At 41.3% G+C, this 23,553-nt stretch overlaps 1 protein-coding gene across 2 annotated transcripts in view; it reads right to left on the bottom strand.

The window, feature by feature from the left end:
• Window positions 1–3,812: 3,812 nt before the first annotated feature.
• plekhh1 (pleckstrin homology domain containing, family H (with MyTH4 domain) member 1) overlaps window positions 3,813–23,553 on the bottom strand; it is a 47,954-nt gene continuing 28,213 nt past the window's right edge. For both annotated transcript variants that reach the window (XM_036150642.1, XM_036150643.1), the window contains exons 10-30: window positions 22,766–22,857; window positions 22,465–22,612; window positions 21,796–21,932; window positions 21,569–21,679; window positions 20,208–20,294; window positions 19,723–19,881; window positions 18,197–18,277; window positions 17,853–18,032; window positions 17,657–17,768; window positions 16,789–16,901; window positions 14,694–14,870; window positions 14,505–14,602; window positions 14,208–14,385; window positions 13,054–13,209; window positions 10,688–10,785; window positions 10,145–10,286; window positions 9,667–9,809; window positions 9,413–9,542; window positions 8,268–8,351; window positions 7,569–7,715; window positions 3,813–5,976 (exon numbers count right to left, since the gene is read on the bottom strand). In XM_036150642.1, coding sequence (XP_036006535.1) covers window positions 5,824–5,976; window positions 7,569–7,715; window positions 8,268–8,351; window positions 9,413–9,542; window positions 9,667–9,809; window positions 10,145–10,286; window positions 10,688–10,785; window positions 13,054–13,209; window positions 14,208–14,385; window positions 14,505–14,602; window positions 14,694–14,870; window positions 16,789–16,901; window positions 17,657–17,768; window positions 17,853–18,032; window positions 18,197–18,277; window positions 19,723–19,881; window positions 20,208–20,294; window positions 21,569–21,679; window positions 21,796–21,932; window positions 22,465–22,612; window positions 22,766–22,857 — 2,726 coding nt within the window. In that variant the 3' untranslated portion in view covers window positions 3,813–5,823. The remainder of the gene's footprint in view (window positions 5,977–7,568; window positions 7,716–8,267; window positions 8,352–9,412; window positions 9,543–9,666; window positions 9,810–10,144; window positions 10,287–10,687; window positions 10,786–13,053; window positions 13,210–14,207; window positions 14,386–14,504; window positions 14,603–14,693; window positions 14,871–16,788; window positions 16,902–17,656; window positions 17,769–17,852; window positions 18,033–18,196; window positions 18,278–19,722; window positions 19,882–20,207; window positions 20,295–21,568; window positions 21,680–21,795; window positions 21,933–22,464; window positions 22,613–22,765; window positions 22,858–23,553) is intronic.

Genomic DNA, 23,553 nt, shown 5'->3' with positions numbered 1-23,553 from the left:
TCTGGTGAGCAGAACTGTTTTATGATCCGGAGTGCAGCCATCACTGGTTCTGAATGAAGGCTTTATCTGGCAGCAGCTCTCTTCCCCCGCCCCCCTCCCCTCCTGCGTACGTAGTACAGGACTTTACCGGCTTACTTTCACCACTGTTAAGACTAAAATTATTCATAACTCTGATCGCTCTTCCTGCTGCTCTGTTAACATGAACTGCAGCAGGAATTACTGATGGCCACAAGCTGTGAAAGAAGCTGAAACATCTCAGCGGAAGGCGGAGTTTTTATCGTCCGCTGCCCAGATGGGCGTTGGGATTTTTATGCGTGAAAAATGCCATGTTTGCGTGTGACCGTGTGAAGTCAGTGACGGTCAATGCGTGATAGTTGAGAGCACTGATCTCCTATCTATCTATCTCTCTCCTAAACTCTCCAAACACCAAACTAACTGTCTCAAACTAAATAACCACTATCCAAACTCTGCTATCCAAACTATCAAAACTCTATCCACTCTCACAACTGACCGCAACTCGCCTACAACAACCCACATTTGAATGGAGCCTGTGGGCTTTCTAAAAGCTGTCAAACCCCGCACCAAACTCTGAGCCACTTCCTGAAGCAGTCACGTGGTACAGCCGGCCAGCGAGGCTTCGGCCGTCATCGTTTTCGGCTCCTCCCCTAAATGAAGCAAGCCTCGATACGCGCTTCACGGAAACGCCCCCTCCATTACTCGACACACGCCTCGAAGCCTCGGCACATAATGTAACATCACTAGCTACAACCATATTTGGAAAACTGGTCAAATAGAAAGACAACCTACAGATAACCCATTTTATGATGATTTTGAGCCATGCATCTAAGCTAAACACCCCTAAGCAGGTCTTTTGATTTTCAGTTTTGACATTCACACAGCCTCATCAGTGCACAACAGATCATATTATACCCCCAAAACCACAGAAAATTGTATTAATTTTCATCACCACTTTAAAGCTAATAAAAATATATATATACAGGAAGATCACAGATAAAAATTAACTGGCAACAGCACAGTTATACAAAGACATCTTTCCTTAATTGTTCCTTTTGGTTAATAATATAGAATAATTTAATCAAACCTTTATTAGTTAATAAGACAACGTGGATATAGGATGAAAAGTTACTAGTTTGTTTTTACCAAAAGTTTGTCAGAACACAGAATGTTTTAGTGTTTTTTATTTTTATCTATATACGTTTTGCCTAGTAGTTTTTAAGTTTTAGGTTTTCTATACAAGCCAATGCAGTTAAAAATAGCTTGTCAGTTCTTTCTCATTACTCCTATAGCACAAATAATGATATAGAGCCAGTAAAATGCAATTAGGGGTTTACTGTAAAAATAAGAAAACGCTCATCTGTAAAACTACATCTTTAATATCAAATAAAAAATAATTTAAACGCTTGTAAAGATTGTGGTCAGAGCTACGTTTGAGTGTGGAAGAATGGGGAAACTTTTCTTCTTTGCTGGTGAGAGATGAATGTAGCACAAATTCAGCAGTGAGCCCTATAATGAGTTTTTCCCTTTATAAGCGAGCAACTTAGGAACAACAAGAGCTTCAGACCAGCTAAATTTACAGCAGGCTTTTATGGCTTAAATTTGGCAGGAAAATGCCATTATCGTGTTGACCTTCTCGGTTATGAAAAAGCAGAACAGCTTCCCTCAGTCCAACCTCAACACCACTAAAGCATGTACAGGAAAGGCTATGCATAACTAGCACACTGGGTAACTATTTAGCTAATTTATTAAAAGAATATGAAAGATTAATTAATAAAATAGTTTTCTCCTTCAGGAATAATTACAGCATGAAGAGTTTCGTGAATTTTGAGTGTTTACTGGCAAACGGCACGTAGAGACAACTGTCTGTTTTGCTTCTAGAAAATAAGTTAATTCATTAAAAACAAACAAAATGTGACTACATTTTTCCATGATAAGAAGTACAAGTGTAATAGGTCTAAATTATTAAATCGTTTGAGGGATTATTCAGGAATAAATACAGTGAAACCTATCACCAAAACCTTTCACTACAATAGTTCAAGTACTGTATATTGAAAAAATGTTTCAAATTAAAAAAATATAATCAGTGCTACACTGTCTTATTGTTTAGTCTCATTACCTTACAATAAGGTGTAAAAGACCTAAAATGAGTTAACCTTTTATTCTTTTAGTTTCATCTCAAACTGGAAACATCTGCTTTCACCCCCCCCCCCCTTTCTAATAGGACAGCATTTAGTTTGCCCTGTAACATTTCACAAGAGACCGACATTTTAGACTATGCCAGTTGCACAATATATCTAGAACAACGGTGTTCAGACACTAAGTGCCAAGTTTCCAAAGTACCACCATCTTGACAGAGTATTATTCAAAGGTCTTAGACATCTATATTTTATGTCCTAAAGAAAGTAGAAATTAGCAGTTGAATTGATTGAAGGATATTGCGTCATGCATTCAACTTCTGTGAATTTCCAAGTTTAGACGTTTGGAAAATTTGCAGAAATGTTCCTTGAAGTTGGAAATCTAAGTGGGAAAATAATAGATTTCTCATCAATCTAACTTCAAAATCCAATATGGCCCCTTTGAAGATAAAATTTAGTGATAGCTGCAATGAAAACCGATGGTTTGCACTTTTGACCATTTGCAACACTTTAAACCTTTCACACAAGAGCAACTTGCTGTGTGGACATGTAACATTCACATTCATGTGAACGTGAGAGATACATTATTAGCTTCTATTCCTAGTTTACTTTAAATATTTTGTTTCAGAAGCCACTGGCTTGCAAATAATTAAACACCAAATCTTATTCTGAGTATTGGTAAAGCCCAGGTAACACCACTGTAACTCGTGTTCCAATTTGAAAAGCAAACTTCCAGAGTCCTGGGCCCTTTTAGCATCTAGGTGTATGGTGACCAAAGAAAAGGGTAACTTTGTGTCTGGTGAACCCTTTCTGTGTTTATTACGCCAAATGTCCTGTTAAAAGACCCCAAAGATGACCCCTTTTCATTGGTCATCTTTCAGTATTTCAAATACCCAAGAATGCCTGTGGAAGGGAATCAGACCCACAGCACGGCAGCCCCTCCATGGCACTTAACAATGGGCTGGATCCATCGGAAATGTTTGCTACTGGAAAACTCCATCTTGGTCTCATCTGACTAAAGCACACGGCTTCACTTGAGGTCAGTAGAGCTGAGAAAACTCCACACATGATTTATGACAGAAGGACAGAGAAGGTTGCTTTTTCTCTGGCATCAATCACAATAGGCTTGCATGTTGATGGAGAATTGGTGGGTTTGGTCACTCCAAGACATTACTTGCTGCTTTGAGTGCAGCAAAGCAAAATGTGCTGCGGGAAGGGAAATACAGTTCACTACCGGACCTAGTGACTATTGTCTAAAAGAAACGGGACACTGTGTCACTTCATGGTGACACTGCAGGGAAACAAAGTCAGGCATTGCTAATTATAATGTCCTGGAATATCTGAGTAACTGAAAAAGTAATATTAAAAATATATATTCTCAACAGATTGTTAAATGTACCAACTACAGTGTCACTGTGACTTTCTTAAAAAAAAAACTTTTTGCTTAATATGAGATACAGCTAAATGTTCTATTTCTTTACATTCTTCAGGAAAATATTATGCTACTGCAATAAAAGATGAATGTATTTTAAAGCTGACTACACAGGGAGTGTCAATAAATGTGGCAGGCACTGTAGGGAATATTTAGTGGAGCCATCCTGTAAAAAGATCAATAGGTGGCAAAATTATTTCTGACCAACATATAGAAAAAAAAATACCTTTTCAAAGTTTAGGGATCGTACCATTTACTTTATTACCTCACATGTGAACAAGCAACGTAACAGAAACAACAAAAATCAAACAAAGAAAACATACTTTGTAATTAAATTACCCCAGCAAGCCTGCATGGAGGTCCTCTAATGAAAACATTGCAATCATGGAAAACCTTTTCAGAGTCCCAAATCCTTACAGAACAAATAAATTAGTAATAAAAACACAAGTGAAACAGTGGTTTATCCAAAGCGGTTCAAGTCTTTCAAATGGTTGATAGCTCCTCGTAGAAACTGTCACTGAAGCATGTGAGTGGTCTTAGTGTTAGTGACTGCAGCACAGGAAAACGGCACAAGTCTTCTGTTGCACTCCATACACATAGTGGGAGGCTAATTGCTCTATCTCATGGTTTGTTATGAACCCTTGTGATCGTTCATGATCACCCCATCTATTTCTGTAAGGCCTACTTTGGGCTATGCCAAAACTCTGATAAACTCAAAGAACTAAAAAAAATGTTGAATCATCATTAGTTTCTTAAGACTGTAAACTGGAAACCTGTTAAAAAGGCAGTTTTTACTCCTTTATGTTAATTTGGCAGATAAGAGAGTTCATGTTTTAATAGAAGCTTAAACACTATCAGTTACCTTTATCTGCCATAACCAATTCCATATCTCAATTCGAGTGATAATATGACTGCATCGATGTATTTGAGACAAATAACTACTGTACCTTGCAAAAGTTTTCACATCCCTCGAACTTTTTCACATTTTGTTACAAAGAGTCATGTAAAAGAATGGAAGTGATAAATGGTTTCCTAAACATTTTCAATATAAACGTCTCAAAAACGTGACTTGCATTTCTATTAAAGCCTCCTTTAATCTGATACCCCAAAATAAAATCCTGAGCTTTGAGAAGTCACATAAATATAGTTGATCTGTGTGATCTAATCCTAGTATAAATCCAAAGTCGGACTAAAATGGTGGTTTTGCTGGTCTCAAGTAAACACATATAAGTCCCAAGTCGACTCCAAAGTAAAAACATGTAAGTCCCGAGTCAAACCCAAGTCCTAAAATGTACATTTCAAGTCTCAAACAACTCCTTTGACCAAATATGCTGCTTAATTCCAGAGTAATAATTTATCATTTACGGATTGCAAAAATCTATTTTGGCTGCTGTTTTTGTTTGCCAGAAGAACCAGCATCTCCAAAAACATCAGAAAATCAGTACTGATGTTGCTTTTTACAGTTTTTAACTGAAACAAATTCCCAGTAAAACAGCCGGCAAAGGAGTAAAGTGAGCCATTAGAAAATAATAATAAAATATACTCCTTTAGAGACAATAAAAAGGATATCCATGTTAATCAGCTGGAACAGTACAAACATGCTTTTAGAATATTACATAAGTAACATCAGATCCTGAAAATAAATCAAATTATTTATTCAGCTGCATAGCAACAAACCCTGTGACCAAGCTGATTTTATTAGACATGATGATGGCGCTCATATACGCCTGATTAGTTCAGAGGACTTTACAACTGTGAATAACTTTGTGTTGTTTCCTAACATAAAATCCAAATAAAATACATGTCGTTTGTAGCTGTCACGTGAGAAAAAAAGTGGAAAAGTTCAAGGGGGAATTGATACTCCTGATCATTTTCCCACCACATGCCACTACATGGCCTGCATGTTCAAGCAGTAACTTTTTATAAAATAAAATGTTGTTTGTCACATCCATGTGTTTTACGGCAAATATTTGCAGTGACAGACAGAAATCTGAGCAGTACCTCCAATAGCCGTAATAAATAAAATAAGTGGAAAAAAAGAAGAAAAGCTGATTGTAATACTCTCTTGTAGAAATAAACCGTATAACAGGAGTCATCCTGCTACTTTTAATCTCAGTGTTGATGTTAAGAATAACAACAACAACAAAAAAAGATATGTTCCATAAGAATAAAAACTCAGGATGTTGTGCGCCCAAGTGCACAGTAACTGCAGTCATGACTCCTCTCTGCTGCTGCTGCTTACAGTAGGGTTGGGCCCTTGGTGGTGTAGTTCATGGCAGGAAAGTGCCGGCTGTCCACATCCCACTGGCCGAGGGGCTGGTGGCAAGACGACGGGACGGTGGGGTTCCAGTGGTTAATGTAGCTAGCCATGAGCAGAGTCAGCTCCAGTATCTGAGATGTGAGAAAGGTGAGACGGATCAAACCGGACCTGATGGCTTTAACATTGTGACACGAATGCATTTCATGAGTCCAGGGAGGTGCCATGTCACGTTTGCTAAAACCATAAAAACCCGAGGAACCCAAATGATCCTCCATCAGGAATGAAGTTACCCCCGTAACAATCGCCTAGAGAGGTAACGTGAGCCCGTCTTCAAGCTCCATAGACGTTGTGCACAAAAACAGAAGGAAATCTGCTCTCTTCGTTAACAAAGAGCAGTGTGACATCAGATCAAAATGAAAACGCCGGTTTTTCTCCCTTAATCCTTTGCCTGTTTCAAAAAGCCATTCCTTAAAGCAGCCAATCTGTAAAGCTATATTTTGAATGATATTAAATGCCCTTTTTTCAGCTACCTGAACATAATTTCCTGTCTTCTACATGTTATACTTTTTTTTATGCGTGATCCGAATATAATCATATGTATATACAAAAGAAACAATACATGTTCTTAGAAAACAGTATAGTGAGAACTTGAATTGGCTCATTATTCTATCACAAGGGGTGGAAGTTAGGACCCACCACTATTAAATGCAGGTAAATATAATCAACCCGTAAGCGGCAGTGGCAGGTTTAAGAAGAGAACTTTAGGTCTCTGTGACTGACGTGTGGAAGGCAGCGATACCATTTTCAGGTTGAAGAACTCAATATTAATGTGGTGTTGCAACATTGGGCAAAGCATTCCTGGTGTATAGCAATGGGTAGGAAACCTTCCTTATGTGAGGAGCCAAAGATTGCTGATGTTCCCCATCTTTCTGATTGCTATGATCTGCTACGCTTCAGACCAGCAGCCTGAATGCAGTTCTGCATGCTGCTATGACATGAATACTGATGTTAAAAAGCACAGTCATTTGGTTACAAAGTTAATTCTGTAAGTTTAGGTCAAATATTGATTGGGCAAAATTGTTATCACCAAAATGATCAAACGGTCGCATCAAAACAAAGTGGAAGAAAGCTAGACTTTAGGCTTAAACATATTCCGGAAGGACAGACAAATTTCACAGGGTAGCAAGAACAACAACAAAGTCTTTCTGGCTTGGACGTTGCATATTTTACCAGAACTCAAGTACTCATAACTCCCTCCCACAAAAGCAATTGTCAGTGTTGTAACGACGTCCTCTTAGAACCCCTGACCGAACTCACAATTCCCGTTAGACACCACACAAGGAAGAATTTCCACTCAGGAAACGGATCGAGAACAAACTGCAAGCAGCACCTCCAAACCAGTGCTGCCAGAACAAATGATGACATTTTTGCATAACCTTTCTACAAACTAATCTGCATTCAGAGATCCTCAACAGAAACGAGATGCATGTTATCACAAGACCTTTTGTAGCATAAATCATTTACAAAATAAATGATAAGGGTTTGTGTGTTTGAACGTAAAAACAGCTTTTTGGGGACTCGACTAAGGGACTCCTGAAGTTTTAGGGAGACAAACTATTGGTACCTTTAAAAAAAGCATGATTATTAGTGAGGTATAACACTGTTTTCCAATTCAGAAAAAATGAAAAAAAATAACCTCCTATAGTGCACACAGCAGACTTACCTTTGGTTTAGCCATTGCAAAAACCAGCTTTTCTACATTCTTCTTCCCAACTCCGGACTCCCTCTGCTGGCTGGTGACCACCATGAAATCGTCACGACATCCACCGAAAGTGATCACGGAATGGTAGGGGTACATGAACAAGGTGTGCTGAAATACATACATGGAAAAGAAAAAAAACACATAGCTGATGTGAAACATGCTGCAAAACAGGAGCATGGAGCAGAGCCTAGGGTTTGTTTGGGAAATCCCTCCAGTTTTTGCTTTTCTGTGCGCTAAACTGAGCATGACAGAGCGTGACTCGGTTTTCACCATGTGTCTCTCTCTGGGATTCTGAAATGAAGAGCCACACTTGAGCCAGACTGGGGAATGAAACAGATCGACATGGGCTGCAGAACATTACAGAGCTTGTGTTAACACAGCTAACGTGTTGGGAACTGGCGTCTGTCAGGATCAAGCACGTCGACTCTGAGGCAGACCGTTTTATTTTCTCTTGGATTTCTGGTTCTTGACACGCTGCTGTATGAAAATAATTCCCAGACCGGAGGGTCAAGACAGCTTTGCAGCTGTGGCCGAGCCAGATGTGCAGCACAGCTTTAACAATCATTTTCCTTCCCAGTTGAATGTGTCACCTCAGAAAGACTTTCTAGTGTAGGTGGTGCTAGATATTGTTTTTTTTTCTCCACACAGCTTTAGACTCACCATCGTGCCGTCCAGCACACACAGTCCGTCCTCACTGACTGCCAGCCACACCTGTCCCTGGTCAACAGGAGAAGGAGGAACCGGCTGTGGACAGACGAAACCAGCACAATTTGTTTAACACGTGTCATTCTCCTAAAGATCACAGCATCAAACATTGTAACATATATTTGTTTTTCCATTAGACTAAAGCAGTACTTCTCAAATAATAGGGCGTACCCCCTAGGGGGGTGTTAAGGTATTGCAGGGGGCCACAAGAACAGTCTTGCCTTTTTTTGTCCTGAAAATACAGGCCTTCTAAATCAGCTACCCTCAAACTGGGTTCCTCGGACCTCCGGGGTCCGTGAAGCACGGGTTGGGGGTCCGTGAAACGCATGTTGTCGGGCCTTAGGAGGCACTGCTGAGGATGCGTCGGGGTTGAGCTAAGTAACACATTGGACAAATATTTAACTCCGTCCACTTCATCAAGTAAGGTAAAAGCCAAATCAGCTAAAATTAGGAAGTATGAGAACAGTTACATCGAGTTTGGCTTTGAAAATGAGGATCTAATTGCCACCAAATCTCTAATATTAGGTGTATTTATATATTAAAAAACATACATAATTCCTAATTTAAAAATACCATCAGCATGAGGAATCTAAAGGGTTCCTTGGAAAAATGTTACTGTTGCGAAGGGGTCCCTGGCCACGAAAAGTTGGAGAACCCCTGTTCTAAATCAATGTAAATGTGAAAACAGCACCCCCTGCTGTTTGCTCTGTACCTGTGGCCAGCCGCATGATGAATAATGATGAATTAATAAACTCCTAAAAAGTGCAAAATGTAACTGAAGTTTGTATTTAATATTAATGGATTTATATTATTTTTGACGTATGAGGTTTATAGCTATTTAAAAGTTGATTGCAGGTACGAGTCGGGCAAAAAGCCATTTATATTTGTATTAATGTTATATAGTTAAAAAAGTGTGGCAATGTTGAACCATTCTGTTTGTTAGAAATTATGGTTATATGTTATAAATGAACCCATATATATGTCATAAACTTTAAAGGGGATTGTAGGTAATCTTCAGAATGACAGTTTTAATGCATTAAAACAGAAAGTGCAGAAACAGAAAACATTTGAAAACTAAAGAGTGAGACTAAAAACTATACCTTTGCACTGAAGAGTTTAGCCCCAAACAGGGGCCATTTCCGTGCCACAGTCAGATATATTCTAACGCACTCAGACGCACTGCACCCACGAAGCATCGACCACTTGGAGGCAAGACGCTCGGTCAGATCTCTGAAGGGAGCAAAGCGACAAAGACCTCCAAATGAATCTGATCTTTCACTGTATCACAGGCTGGTACAGGGAAGATTCCAGAAAACTGACATCATTTCCTTAAGGTTAGTGATGTTTGTTTCACCTCAGCTGCTCGGTGGTGCATTCCTGTTTGTAGCGTTTTGGATAGAAGCGCTCCAAGGCTTGCAGAAGAATCAGCTGAGATTTAGACTGAGGCGAGCCGGCAGGCAGGGACACGCATGGTCGCTCAAAATCCCCGTGTTCAACCTAAGAGGTAAAACGATTTCGATATTTAAAAGAAAAAAAGAAGCAGACATTGAACATTATAAGAGCAGCTATTTTAAATACCCAATATTTTCAAACAGCTGTAGAAAATATGGGCAACATTTTTAAGATAGTAGCAGCGCAAAGCTGTTAGTGGTGTCCCTTTAATATATTGCTTAAGGGGAACTGAAATTAAAAGCATGCCACATTTGGTAGATTTTAGTTCGTTTAGTTTTCCATCCACTTCACAATTGTGCAAGTTAGTTGTTGTGACATAACAGCATGAAACAAGGATATCAATGGCCTCTGCTCAAACATCACCAGATATATATCCAGACCTGTGCAATGAGGGCAGCCACCTCCAGAGCCAGCTCTTTGTTCACAGGGAAGAGGCCTTGTTGAATTTCATCGTTCACCTGGTACACCAGCAGGAGGCGCTCTCGCTCCGTCTCTCCTTTCACCTGAGCTCTGAAACGCAGCCTTGGTAGACAGGAGGGAAGCATCATTATGATGAGACTTGTTTTCCTAGAATCAACCATCACATCAATTCGCCGAATCCATCTCCATGATCTTAATTGATGTGTCCAGGCATGCGCACCTTCTAAAAATAATATTCTTACAAAAGATTTGACCTTTCATCTGCATAATAAATTAAATTTAACTTCCTATGTTAACATGCAGACAGAGAAATCTGAGTTTCAAAGGAAGTCTACTGTAAAATACTAACAAAACGGTGGTGTTTAAACAGATCCATAAGGATAAATACTTTTGAATAGAATAAAGTACATGTGAGCTAATTCTGCAGTTTACACTTTAGACAGGGTTTTCAGAACCCAGAGAGTTTAGAATGATGCTCTTCCCGTTATAATCACAAAAGATACCTGTTTTTGTAGATTAGCCGAACAATGCGCGTCCCTTCATTTTTCCCAGGATGCAGCTCCTTCAGAGCCTGCTCCCACTTGGAAATGACATCACAGATCTGAAGAAAACGAATAACAGCCAGCTTTCACAACAGGCCTACTGTAAAATTGGCATTTTTCATTATTAAATTACAGCCAGCAGGTGGCAGTAACAACTCCAGAAATGAGCCGGGCAGACATCCTGAGCCTTCGTATAAAATAACATTCATCTTTGTTTGTCATTGCAACTTCATACATTCTAGTGAAATTTGTCCTCTGCATTTTTGTGTGGTTGCTGAACATGGCTAAGCAATTTTACCCCACAAAATGCAGATGATTGCTGCTCATTTGAAGCCAAAAGTACCAGTTTAATGGAATACAATACAACAGAAATAGAACAAAAACATCCTTTATTGGTTCTCACTGAGGTGTATCCGCAGCAAAGTCACAGGCAAATGGAAGCTGAGACATTCCTCAACCCAAAGTAAATAATTAAACTTGACAATCATTAAAATCTGTATTATTTATTTATATAAAAGCATTTATCATATATTTTATTTAATAGTATTTTTTCACATTTCTGTGTTGTAGCATATGAATAATTTATGTTACCTGTCCGGCTCTCTGATCAAAGTCAGAGGGCGGGGCCAACACTGCTACCACATGGTTGATGGCATAGACATAAACGTAGTCGCCTCATTATGTGCTGGAGCGCATCCTGCGTCACCCCCATCTCTCCTACTCCAGGCTGACTCAAGAGCCAAAGGGGGTAAATACAGGGGGAGCACCTAGGCTCGTATTTTGAGCATCTTACGGGTGCAATTACCGACGCAGTATTGAAAGTAGATCATGTTGTGCAGGTCACCATTTCATCGGGGCTGAGCTTAGTTCAGAAGATGTCTAAAAACAGCACCTCAGGGAGCACATTGCAGAAACCCAATTCAGAATTGAGAATCGTCGTTTTATTGTCATGTAACTTGTTGTCTTGGTCTCTCACAAACTAAAGCTGCATAACATTGCAACATGAAATACCTTGGAGTTACAGAGTGTAAGCACGTGCAAGAAGCTGTGCAAAACAGTTATTTTTCAAGGGTCTTAGGCTATCCTGCTTGCAACTAGGGCTGGAGCTTAAGACACTGGAATGACCTGGAAACTTGAATCATGGCTTTTCCAGGCCTTTAAAAAAACCTGTGTGCACATGAATGTCCATGCAAAAATGTGACAAAATTGTTGGTGTGTACAAAAGGCTCGAGATTATATGTGTGTGAGTGAAATAAATTAAATTGAACAATCAAATTTGTTTCCTTATTAAAATATAAAATTTATTAATTTATACATGTATTAATATGTCATACCATATGTCTTTGTTTTTTTTTTTGGGGGGGGGGGGGTTTGCGGCTCTAGTGGCTCGCTTTTTAACACAGTAGGCTGACAGGAAGGGGGATGGAAGAGGGGAGAGACACGTGGCAAAGGACCGCGGGTCGGAGTCAAACCCGTGTCGACTGCGTCAAGGACTAAGGCCTCCGTACATGGGTCGCGCTACCTGCTGCGCCACCAGGGCACCCAACATATGTCTTTGTTAAAGAGCAAAGGGGTATTTCAGCATGAAAACATGTATTTTTAATATGTAACAGCATCAGGTATCATAACATCTCTGACGTCTGTAACAAACCAAACAATGTGAAAACTGGGTAAAAATATGAGGAGCAATGATTATTTTTAGTTGGGCATACAGCTTTCTCAATACAAATGAATGTACTGGAGGAATATGAGGGACCCATCCAAGATGGCGGCTGCACTGATACGTTGGCTCGAATAGGCAGCGCCGATCCTTGAGGTGCCGACGTATATAATGTCTGTGGTTGTTGGTGTACAGCGGTGCAGAGCTGTTGTGAAGGTTATTTAATCAGATGTTAAGGTCTATTTCATGAGTCCTAATGACAGATTCAATGATTTTATGGGGGAAAAGTAACTATTAAATAGTGACATAATTCTACTTCTTTCTAATGATTTTTACATTTAGAATTTACATTTAGAATTGTATTGTTTACTTGGTAAATGGGCACATTTGTATTACTACAGACACATTTAATATATATATTAGTTACATATTTAAAACATATTGGTTACATATTTAATGAATTTTTACATTTTTGGGATAATAGCTACTTAACAAATTACTTATTTACTGTGTTGTGACATATTTGGCTCTCGGTGTAGTTATTCTTAATGATGCAAACACAAATGTAAACAAAAGTCACTTACTGCAAATCCCTCTTGTAGTTTAAGTAAACAACACCAAACATTGGACCCTCTCGTGCACCTCCGCCAACAACTCAAAGTCTTACCTTGGCTGACGGCTGCAGGCAGTGCTCCAGGTCTTTGCCAGACGGATCATCGGTGAAGAGGGCAAACCCTGTCAGCTGGGGCCGCCTCATGCCGATCCGCTGGTTCAGTGTGTTTAGGAACTCTTCCACTGTAGTGGAGCCGTCAAACCCAACAACCTGTGCAAACAATCAGAGCGCATGTCTGATCCAACAGGGGGTCAACTGTGTGATTGCCTCCCTGCTACGAGATGCACGTAAACTGGCAATTACACACAGTAGAAAGCTAAGTGGTTTCTGTCTTTTGGCTTCACTTTATTTTTATTTAACTTATTTGTAAGTTGCGTTGGATAAAAGTTTCTGCCATACGCGTAAACATAAACCAAGAGTGTCTCCTCGAGATGCAATATCTCCTCTGCCAGAGAGTTCTAGTGGGAGCAATTTGCTGTGGGAAGGCTTTTCTCAGACGCAGGAAGTTAATGGGAAGGGGTCTTATCTGACTGAGCTTGAACTATTTTGTAAAGAACATCTTGCAATAATTTCCGTCTCTAGATGTGTAAAACTGGTGGAGACATGCCCGCTGTCTCCGAGTGTCTGAATGCATCTGAAATGACCAGATAACTGTGTCGTCTGCATGGAATAGCACCACAGACTGCATTTAATTAAACATATACACACATGATTTTCTAGAATTCGTTTTTTAAGATAAAAGTTGTTTTTCAAATAAATGTTAAAGTGGTGATGAGGAATTAGTTCATATAGGGGGATATATATTTACTTTTAAATGTTTTAAACATCCATCCATCCATCCATCCATTATCTATCTATGCACGCTTATCTCTCATGGGGTCGTGAGGGGTTGCTGGTGCCTGGTGCTGGTACCCTGGACAGGTCGCCAGTCCATCGCAGCGACCTGTCCAGGGTGCGATGGACTGGCGATAAACATTCTTCCCCAAAATACCACAAATTAGCACCCTTCTGGACAAGGATTAGACAGCAGAGTTCTGATCCAGTGGAAGCAGCAGATTTAAAGTCTACATGTAACTCACACTATCAAATCACAATATAGTTTCTGTTCTATAAGGTGGATAGAGCAATTAGGATCTGTTTTTGCATGCTATGTGAACAGGACAGATTTCTAAGGGACTGTGACCGCCATTTTGGAAGCGTATTGGTACCTGATAAGTGTTGTTCATAAAGTGAACTGGGATGCTGAAAGGCAGTGAATGATGGTAGGGGTTCCTCAGCAGGATGGATACTATCTCCATCCGGGAAGGTTTCGCTTCCCGCTCTCCGTTCTGTAGTGTTCTCTCCAAGGATCTATGACAGTATACAGCATACTTCCCCACCTCAGTCCTTTGTGGCGAGGGAAAACAGACAGTGATGCAGTAAAGAACTCAAAAACAAGTGCCCCAAAAAAAAGCTGGATTCAGTTACTTTATAGTGTATTGCACTGGGATGGGATCAGTTCTCACCTGGGATCAGCGTTATGCTGAAGATACTGCCTCAGGTACCAGAGGAAGTGCTGCTGTGGGAGGAACAGTGCCACACACAACGACAGCAGCTGCCAACACTATAGAAAGAAAATAAAATATGTTTTTTTTAACACCTTTGCCCACAAAAAAACCCCAGAATGACCTCTTTTTTTTGCACATCTGGCTGACCTGGGTGAGGGAGTAGTTTTGAGGCATCCGGCGGTTGGTCTGCTTGATCAGCTGGCAGTACATCTCGTTCTGCAGCTCCGGGTGGGTCAAACACACTTGCAGAGCATTCTGGGCCAGCGACGTGTGATAATCGACAGAAGGAGACTCAACCAGCACGTTGATGAAAAGCTGACAGGACTGCGGAGAGGGAACAAAGACACTCCCATCAACCAACAGTGGGAAGACGCAAAGGCACGTAAGCAGACGCATCTTGGACGCAGCACACACACATTGCCTGCCAGCTATGCTCAACGGGAGGCTGAAACGGTTGTCCATTTGTCTGTGCGACATTTCTCAAGCTCAGTCAGATGGGATGGTCAGCGTCCGTGAAGGTGAAGCGTTGCCACAGGTCCTCGCTTGCATTTAGTTCCCGGACTTTGACCGGGCCACTCTAGCACGTGAATACGCTTTGAGCCAATGTATCTACGGCAGCACCTTCAATTTCATTCCTGTCCAGCCACTGCTGAAGAAATGCAACACCACAGCATGATGCTGCCTCCTCCATCTTCCATTATCAGGATGCTATGTTGAGGCTGATGTGCTGGGGTCTCTTTCCACCACACACAGTACACTGCATGTGGGCAAAAAAGTTCACTTCTAATATCATGTGACAAGAACACCTTTCATGTGTTTGCCGTTTCTACTACATGGGCTGTGGAAAACTGGATTTCCTACTGCTTTCTTTCAACGAAAGAAACTTCTGAGCCGTTCAAAGAACTGTGGGATTTACACCGTGATTCGTCAGTTGATTAAATTACACACAGGTGGACTCCATTTACCAATTAGGCATTTTTAAAGGCTATTGGAGGACTAAAGGATTTTATTTAAGGGTACTAGAGTGAAGGGAGGCTAAAACAAAACCTGTTAAAATGTTCAATAAATAGGTTTTCTCCTGCTTAACGATAACGCTGCAAAAATTGAACTAAAAATAAGAAATTATTTCTTGAAATTAGAGTATTTTTCCTTGATTTGAGCAGGTAAATAATATTATTTGCCAATGGAATAAGATTTTGGCACTTAAAATAGGAACAATTCCTCTCCAACTTATATGCAGTATATCTAATTATCTTATATTAGGGGTAAAAATACTCATTCCATTGGCAAATTATCTTATTTACCTGCTCAAATCAAGGGCAAATACATTCATCTCTAGAAAATGTTACTTATTTTTCTCTCTCTTTGTGCAGTGACTATACTACTTTGCATTGATTTACCACATAAAACCCCCAGTACTTAAATAATAAGTCTTTGTGGTTACAACGTGACAAGCTATAGAAGAGCACAAAGGTTTCAAATACGTTTGCAAATCATCGAAAATGAAATACATGGAAGCAGCACATTTAAAAGCAAGTTTAATAAGGCACTGCCCCTGTTTGAGACGGTGGAAAACAAGGACTTCATTTAATATTTCTCATCAGTCTCCACTGGTTCATTAAAACTTCAATAGCTTACGTTGAAAAGACTGTCGTTCACTCCATATTGAGTCATTGTTTGCATTGGGCGCAGTTTTCAGGGCTGGCTGGTCAAAGACAGAGCCGATCATTTCTGCCATCAACCGAGCAAGTGGGGGTTTGAGACATTGACATCTCTGGGTGGGGGGCTTCTGAGGGGCCACATTAAGTGTCAGAGAGTTGAAAAGAGGGAAGAAGGAACTTCCATCCTCCTACAATCTCCTGGCTTTGCTTTGATCCCATTTTGGTGTCCCTCGTTCCGTCCCTCCCACATGCAATGGGGCCACTCTCCAAAGGCCCAGACCTGTCATGACTTTTCTTAAAGAAGAAGAGAGAGGGGGGGGGGGTAAACACACCACAGGAACAGTTGGCCTCAATCAGGGCAGATAATCAAGACCATTATCTCTCTTCCACAGTCTTGATGCGCTGGCGTCTGATCTATTTTAGAGGCAGGAGGGAAAAGATAGAATGGGCCACAGACGCTACAGTAGGGACAAAACGAAAGAGATATAGACAGAAGAGCCGATGGGGTGAGTGGGGGGGAGATAAGTGGGACTGGGAAAAAAAAAGAAACAAGCATTTGGATGAGTGGTTCGGAGACGGACCTTGAAGAGTTTGAGAGCTTCGGTCTGCAGAGCTTCAGACGGCAAAGTGGTGAGAGGCAAGCGCAGACCCTCCTTACAGAAGCTCAAGGCCTCGCTCTTCCACAACACAGACTCTGGGAAAAAACACAAGGAGGAACATGCTTTTAGATGTAAACCTACATAGACAAAGCAAAGATGGCGTTTCAAAGCTGCGATGAGTCAGAAAACAGCTGACAAAAGAATAAATGAGTGGCTGCTCTGCTTTGATGAACAGAGTCTGCAGCAGGGATTGGAGCTAGCGCACAACATGAATCACAACAACACATTGTTTGCTACTAAGTTTATTTCTAAAGGCCTTGTGAAGACCAGGTTTAGCTCATTTATTAAAAAGACGTCTGTTGCATTTGTACAAGTGCATAAAATGCTGACCAATTTCTTTGGAAGGCAAACAAAGAAACAAACCACAGCTTCCGTGTAAATTTAAACAAGCATAAAGGAGGGCCGTGGAAAAAGTTGATGCCTATCTGATCCAACAGTGGTCAACTGCCTCTCTGCTACGAGATGCACGTAAGGCTTTTTATTAAGAAACTCATTTTAAATCAAAAGGCATTTTGGACAGTTCCTTAAGTTCCATCAAAACTTTATTGTCATTTGCTTTTGTTGTTCTAGTGTCAGCTTGGGGAGACTACAACCTAAATTCAAAGACATAAATCTTTAACATCTAATGAAAAAGTCAATCTTTTGCATAGAAATTAAACAGGATTTGTTTAAATCCAGAAGTCCTCCATGCTTTCATGTTTACTTTCAACTCCCGCCCACATAAATCAAAAATGACCCAAATGATTAAAAAAGAAGTCCGATTCCTTATAGTTAAATAACAATTTCTCACCTGGGTCTCCCTCCACATCCATGAGTTTACCAATGAGCTGCTCGTACTCTGTGCCTACTTTCAACGTTGCGTTGCTACCAGCTGCTACAGTCAGGTGATACAACCATGTATCCTGTACAAAAAACAACATAATTGTCAACAATCAGATAGAGGAAAAATAAATTGTAGTTCACAATTCAGGCTCCTGTTCCGCTACCTTCTCCTGCTTGGTGCCAATGAGGAGGTAAGTGGGACTCTGGTCTTTGGGTTGGACCACTAGGGTGCAGTGAGAGGAGAGGAATCCCCGATCGCCTGCCTCGTAGTCCTCGTCTGAATCGCAGGAGCGATCGACCTCCAGCACAGATGCCTCCCTCATCTGCAGCTGACCCAGAGGAAGCTGCAACACACAGATAGGCACCAACACGCTGGACTTAATAAATTATCCCAAATGTATTTTTTTTTTTTTTTGCTTTTAAAAGCTACGTAATTGCACAAATGTCATGAAACAGCTTAGGGACATGCATTTGCACTAACATTCTGAGACATTTCAACATCTCAAACCTTGTCCTCCTGGTTGCGAAAGTAGTGGAAGACTTTTCCAACCAAAGAACACCACACCAGCTTCGAGTGTCCGTGCTTGACCTTTCCGAGAAAACACACACAGCAAAGGTTCATTCAAAAAAAAAAAAAAAGCTTGGGCGCTTTGGCTAGTTGTAAAATGAGTCCTTTCTTTCAAGTTTCTTGCAAGCATACTGACACTGCTTGAACCTTTTAGAATTGGTTAAATTAATCCAAAACTTTGTTGTTGTTTTGCTACTGCATTGAAAAAAGAATGGTGGCAGAATCATGCTGGGGGGGGGGGGGGGGTACATTTCCTTTGTTGGGAGCAGGGAAGTGGGTTATTGGTAAAGCTTAATATAGGTCAGGCGTGGAAGAAAATCAGTTTGAGGCTGCAAAAGACTTGAGAATGGGACCGAGGTTCACCTTCAACCACGAATGATCACTATAAAGGTCCAGCTGGAACTACAATGGGTGGGTTTATATCAAAGCACATGGAACTGCTAGAATGGCTCAGTCAAAGGCAAGGCTTAAATGCAATTCAAAGACTTGAACACTATGTTTACCATCACTCTCCATCCAAATGAACTCGAGCTATTTTGCAAAGAAACTTCTGTCTGTAAAAGTGACCAAAGTAGAGAGGGGGGCAGCTGTAACTGCAGGAAATGGAGATTCAACAAAGTACTGACTCATGGGGGGGGGGACTGAGTACAGATGCACAACAATTTTCAGAGGAATTCATTAATGTGTATACTTTTTCAAGATGCTGTACCGGTGATTTTATTTAAATTTTTCAGAGAACCTGACATATATCTATCAGGGTGTTTATACACGCAAGCCGCAGATGTCCCAGCAGTCTGTGATCGGGCAAGCAGACCTTTTCAGCTCGACCGTCTGTGTTGAAGGGAAGGTGACAACTAATACCTGCCAGATGAAAACAGGCCATCAACGCGGCTCCCCCTTCACTACACGCAACATAAACAAGGCATGCAGCTGGAGATGATAACCACACGTCGCTGTCTGATGGGGGCTCCTCTGCAGAAATACGAACGCCTTCCAGACAAAGCCTGCCGCGCTTCCATCCGACGGGGTCGTCGTGGTTTAACTGTCCTCTCAGGGCCGGAACCTCCCCATGTCTGAGCTACCCGTCGTGTCACGAGCCGCAGATCAAAGCCGCCTCGCAGAACCCTTCGGTGTGTCAGGGAGAGGATGTGAGCGCCATCGTCTCAGCTTGGGGCTGTCACTCATCTGCCACAGACCCGTCATGCTCACCCTGAAGAAGTGTCTATTTTAACAGCAGGAGGGTGGAGGGTAACATTCCAGCAGATCCTAGCCCTGTGGCCATGTCTGAACACGAAGGCTGTCAAGAGTTTGTCCTAGATTTCGGTCTCTGTAGACTTTTCCCCAACCTCAGTGAAGAAAACGTCTGTATATCAGGCAGTATCTGGCATGCATATCTGTTACCCTAACGATATGCATAAATGGAGATTTTTTTTATGATAAAATAATAAATAAATCTCACTTCTAACCTTTGTAAGCCAGCCTCTCACAATGGGCTTTGCCCTCGTCTCCACAGCAATAGGGCTGCTGGTCTGGACTTTCAGGATGTTCTGCAGAACCCTGATCCACTCCTCCAGAATGTTGGGGGAGTCCGCCGTCAGGTAGAAGGTCTTCTTCTCCGTTATCAGCTGATAGGAGCCAAAGGGGGAAAAGTAAGTTGCCGGTAAAAGTGTGAATCTAAATGAGAAAGCGTTTTGGATTTCAGTGCAGATCGGGTTCAGCTTCCGAAAACATTCCAGTGTGACTCTTTAACTGATGCCATCTCTCCGTGGTTCTCTGGTATGCAGCAGTAAAACTTTACTCCAGACTTCCACACATTTTCAAGTTTTGTCCTTTTCAGAACTCCCAACTCTGGATCTTCCCAGATTAGCTTTCTATGCTGTTAAACACTCAGCAGCAGCATGATGGGAGTCTATGAATAAAGTCTTTTTAGAGGGAATGTGTTTCCACTCACTTGAAAGGTCTGCGCTCCCTCTCCACGTACTATGCAGCAGGATGAGTTCAGCTCAATCTGACCCTGAGGTTTTCTGATTACGTCACTCTGAAAAACAGAAGCACAACGTACGAAAAGGCTCATATGGTTCTGTTGAAAATATTTCCACTGCTGTGCACGAAGTGAAGCATAACTGTGAAGAGATAAATTAGTTTGACATATTTTACAGTTAAAACCCGGAAAAGTGAAGATTCAGCCCCCCCCATTTAATATTTTCTTTTTTTTAAACCGTGTCCATTTAGTCTGCTGCACCAAAATGAAATGTTAGAAAATAAACAGCTTAGAGATAATGTTGTAGAGATGTTTAAAGCAGGCTTAGATTAAAAAACAGATTCCAAGCCTTTTGAACCCAGAGTGCTGAGTACGGCACATATGCAAACCGTTACCAAATCATGGCTGTCCACCTAAACGCACATTTGGGTTAAGCAGATAATTAATCACACAAGCCCCTGGCCCCTCTGGAGGAGCTGCAGAGATCCACGGCTCAGGTCGCAGAATTTGTTGACAGGGAAACTATTAATCGTGCACTCTGCAAATCTGGCCTTTATGGAAAAGTGGTAAGAAGAAATTTATCGTTGAAAAAAACTTGAGAAGCATGAACGTGTTTGCTAATTGCCAAAAGTCTTGTAGAAGACCCAGCAAACACGTGGAAGAACTAAAGAAGTGAAAAACTGAAGTTCCCGATCTGCATGCAGAATACACTGCACATCAACCTGAATACACCACACATGCCATGAAAGATGGTGGTGGCAGTGTTATGCTGTGGGGATGCTTCTATTGAGCAAAGACAGGGAGGCCAGTCATAGTTGGGAAGATGGATTGAGCTCAATACAGGGTTATTAATGGAGAAAATGAATTAAAGGCACCAGAAGACTTGAAAGACTTGGGACGAAGGTTCACCTACCAGCAGGATGACCCTAAGCTACTGTAGAATGGTTTAAATCAAAGCATGACCATGTTTTACGGTGGCCCAGTCAAAGCCTAAACTTAAACTGGAAATCTGTTGCAAGACCAGAAAGTTCACAGAGTGCCCCATCCAATCAGACTGGGCTTGAGCTATTCTGTTTGCTTGTAAACTTTATTCACTAGATGTGAAATTTTTACAAAAAATGATTTGCAGCTATTATTGCTTTCTGCCCAAGATCAAGGCAATAACCCCCCCCCCCCCCCCACGTTTCAGATTTTAATTTTTTTATGAAACTTTGAAAAAACATTTATTTGTTTTTACAGCGGCCATCCTCAGAACAACAAAATATCAGAATTATTCCTGTAACATTTTCAGCGGTAGAGATAAGCAGACGGTCAAGCTAGAGGGAACTCACAGGAGATTTGTAGTAGAGTATCTCTCCGTTCCTCAGGACGAACCAGCGACGTTTCCAGGCTTTCACCTGACTGCCCATTTTCAGCAGATACCCCGACTTCTCCAGCGTCTCCTTAGGAGAAAGAAACATTCCAGCTCGCCTGTCACATCAAACTGTACTCTCCTGACTTCTATGACTGCTCTGGCTTAGCTCAAGGCTGGGAAGCAGCCCAGCAAAAGTGGACTTACTGGCCCGGTACTCTCACAGGAATAGGATGAAGTGCGCTGGACTTTGTGTTCAGGTTCAGAGTAGTCGCTGTCTAGGGAGTAAGCATCAGGTGGGATGGCATAATCACTCTCAGAGCTGATGGAGGACATGGACACACCTGTGGAACAACAGAGTTTTGACTGATACACTGCTGACACTCATAAAAACAATCTGTAAAAACCCAGAGCCAGTAATGGAGGGTGTTACTTTAAAGGTTGCTGGGAAAAAGCTGTTATCCACAAGCTAACTTGAATTCATTGAAAGTTGCAGTTGATAACCCTTCATATTTTCATGTACACTGCAAAAAGGCAACTAAAAGTAAGGAAGGTTTTCTTGAAATTAGTGTTTTTGTCCTTGATTTGAGCAATTAAACAAGATTATCTGCCAATGGAATTAGCATTTTTACTCTTAAAATAGGATAATTAGATATATTCACTTGAAATAAGATGATGGAGATGAGTTGTTCCTATTTTAAGTGCAAAAATCTTATTCCATTGGCAGATTATCTTATTTACCTGCTCAAATCAAGTGCAAATACACTAATTTCAAGAAAAAAATATCTCTTTTTGCAGTGTAGTGATCTAGAAACGCAACGTCACCATGCTTGCATTACATGAAAGCTTTCCCTGAACTCTCCACACTGTCCTCACCTCTCTTTACAGCACGGGGGCTCCCGGGAACGCTGCCTTTCCTCTCTGGGCTCAGGATGGAGGTGCGCAAACTGGCCAGAGAGCTGCTGTCGTCCTCTGAACCGGAGTCATCATCCGGGAGAGGCACGCTGCTGATCTGAGTGGCTTTCTAGGAAACATTACATCCTAAATTTAAAAGTTGCTCTCATGCCAACGGCGCCCCGTCTTCGTCAAGCCGTGAGATAAATCGCTGGACTCGGATGAAAGCTGGAAACAGTGAGAACTTTGTGTGATAAGGAGACACATGTAGCATTGTACTCACCCCTTTCAGTGTGGTGTAGACTGGAACGCTGATATTCTTATAGATAAGCTGTGTGAAAGGACCGGCTGCAGGATACTGGGGTAAGATGGAGCCTGAAACATTACAAAGTTTTATTAGAAATCTTTCTGTTAAATCACACAGTAGAAAGGAACCCACATGCAGCATTTGAAACTTAAAACAAACACTAGAAGCTAAATAGCCACCACTGTGGCCATAGATTACATAAAGAGGCTTTAAGTGTCACTGTTCTTCGTGTTGCTGCATGGACTCGCTTCCAGAGAGGCAAAACATTCAAGATGGCTTCCTTTGCTAGGGGGAAGATTAGAAGGATATCAGATGAATAGCTTCCTAAAAGAAATGCTGATATTCTTGGAGACAAGCAGCTGAAATGAGCTTCCACTGTAGTGCGGCTGAGCTCAGCCTTTGGAGGAGGAGTAGTGGCCTCTGCATCGTCTGCAAGGAGTCAAATGAGGTGGTTCAGGGATTCTTCCTGATAAATCCATGTGAAAGTTCCCAAAGCAAGTCCCACCGGGTGGAGATCTCAGGGCAAACCCAGAACTGATTGAAGGGATTATATTCTTCCTGTGAGTGTCTTGGGATCCTGAAAAATAATCTACAGAGGGTCAGATGGACGCACTCTATAAAGAGGGGACAGGTGGATGGTTGCAACAGGGATTCTTGAGACGAAACAGAGAAGCAATTACTAGCTTCGGCTGCAACTTGTTTTTTTTTCCTCAGTGCCTGAGCAAAATGAGTGACAGATAGTGTAATATTCATTTACAACCAGT

The sequence above is a fragment of the Fundulus heteroclitus genome, chromosome 19 (assembly GCF_011125445.2).
Source record: "Fundulus heteroclitus isolate FHET01 chromosome 19, MU-UCD_Fhet_4.1, whole genome shotgun sequence".
NCBI lineage: Eukaryota > Metazoa > Chordata > Actinopteri > Cyprinodontiformes > Fundulidae > Fundulus > Fundulus heteroclitus.
The sequence above is the reverse complement of the archived record's forward strand: the minus strand, read 5'-3'. Positions and strand labels throughout refer to the sequence as shown.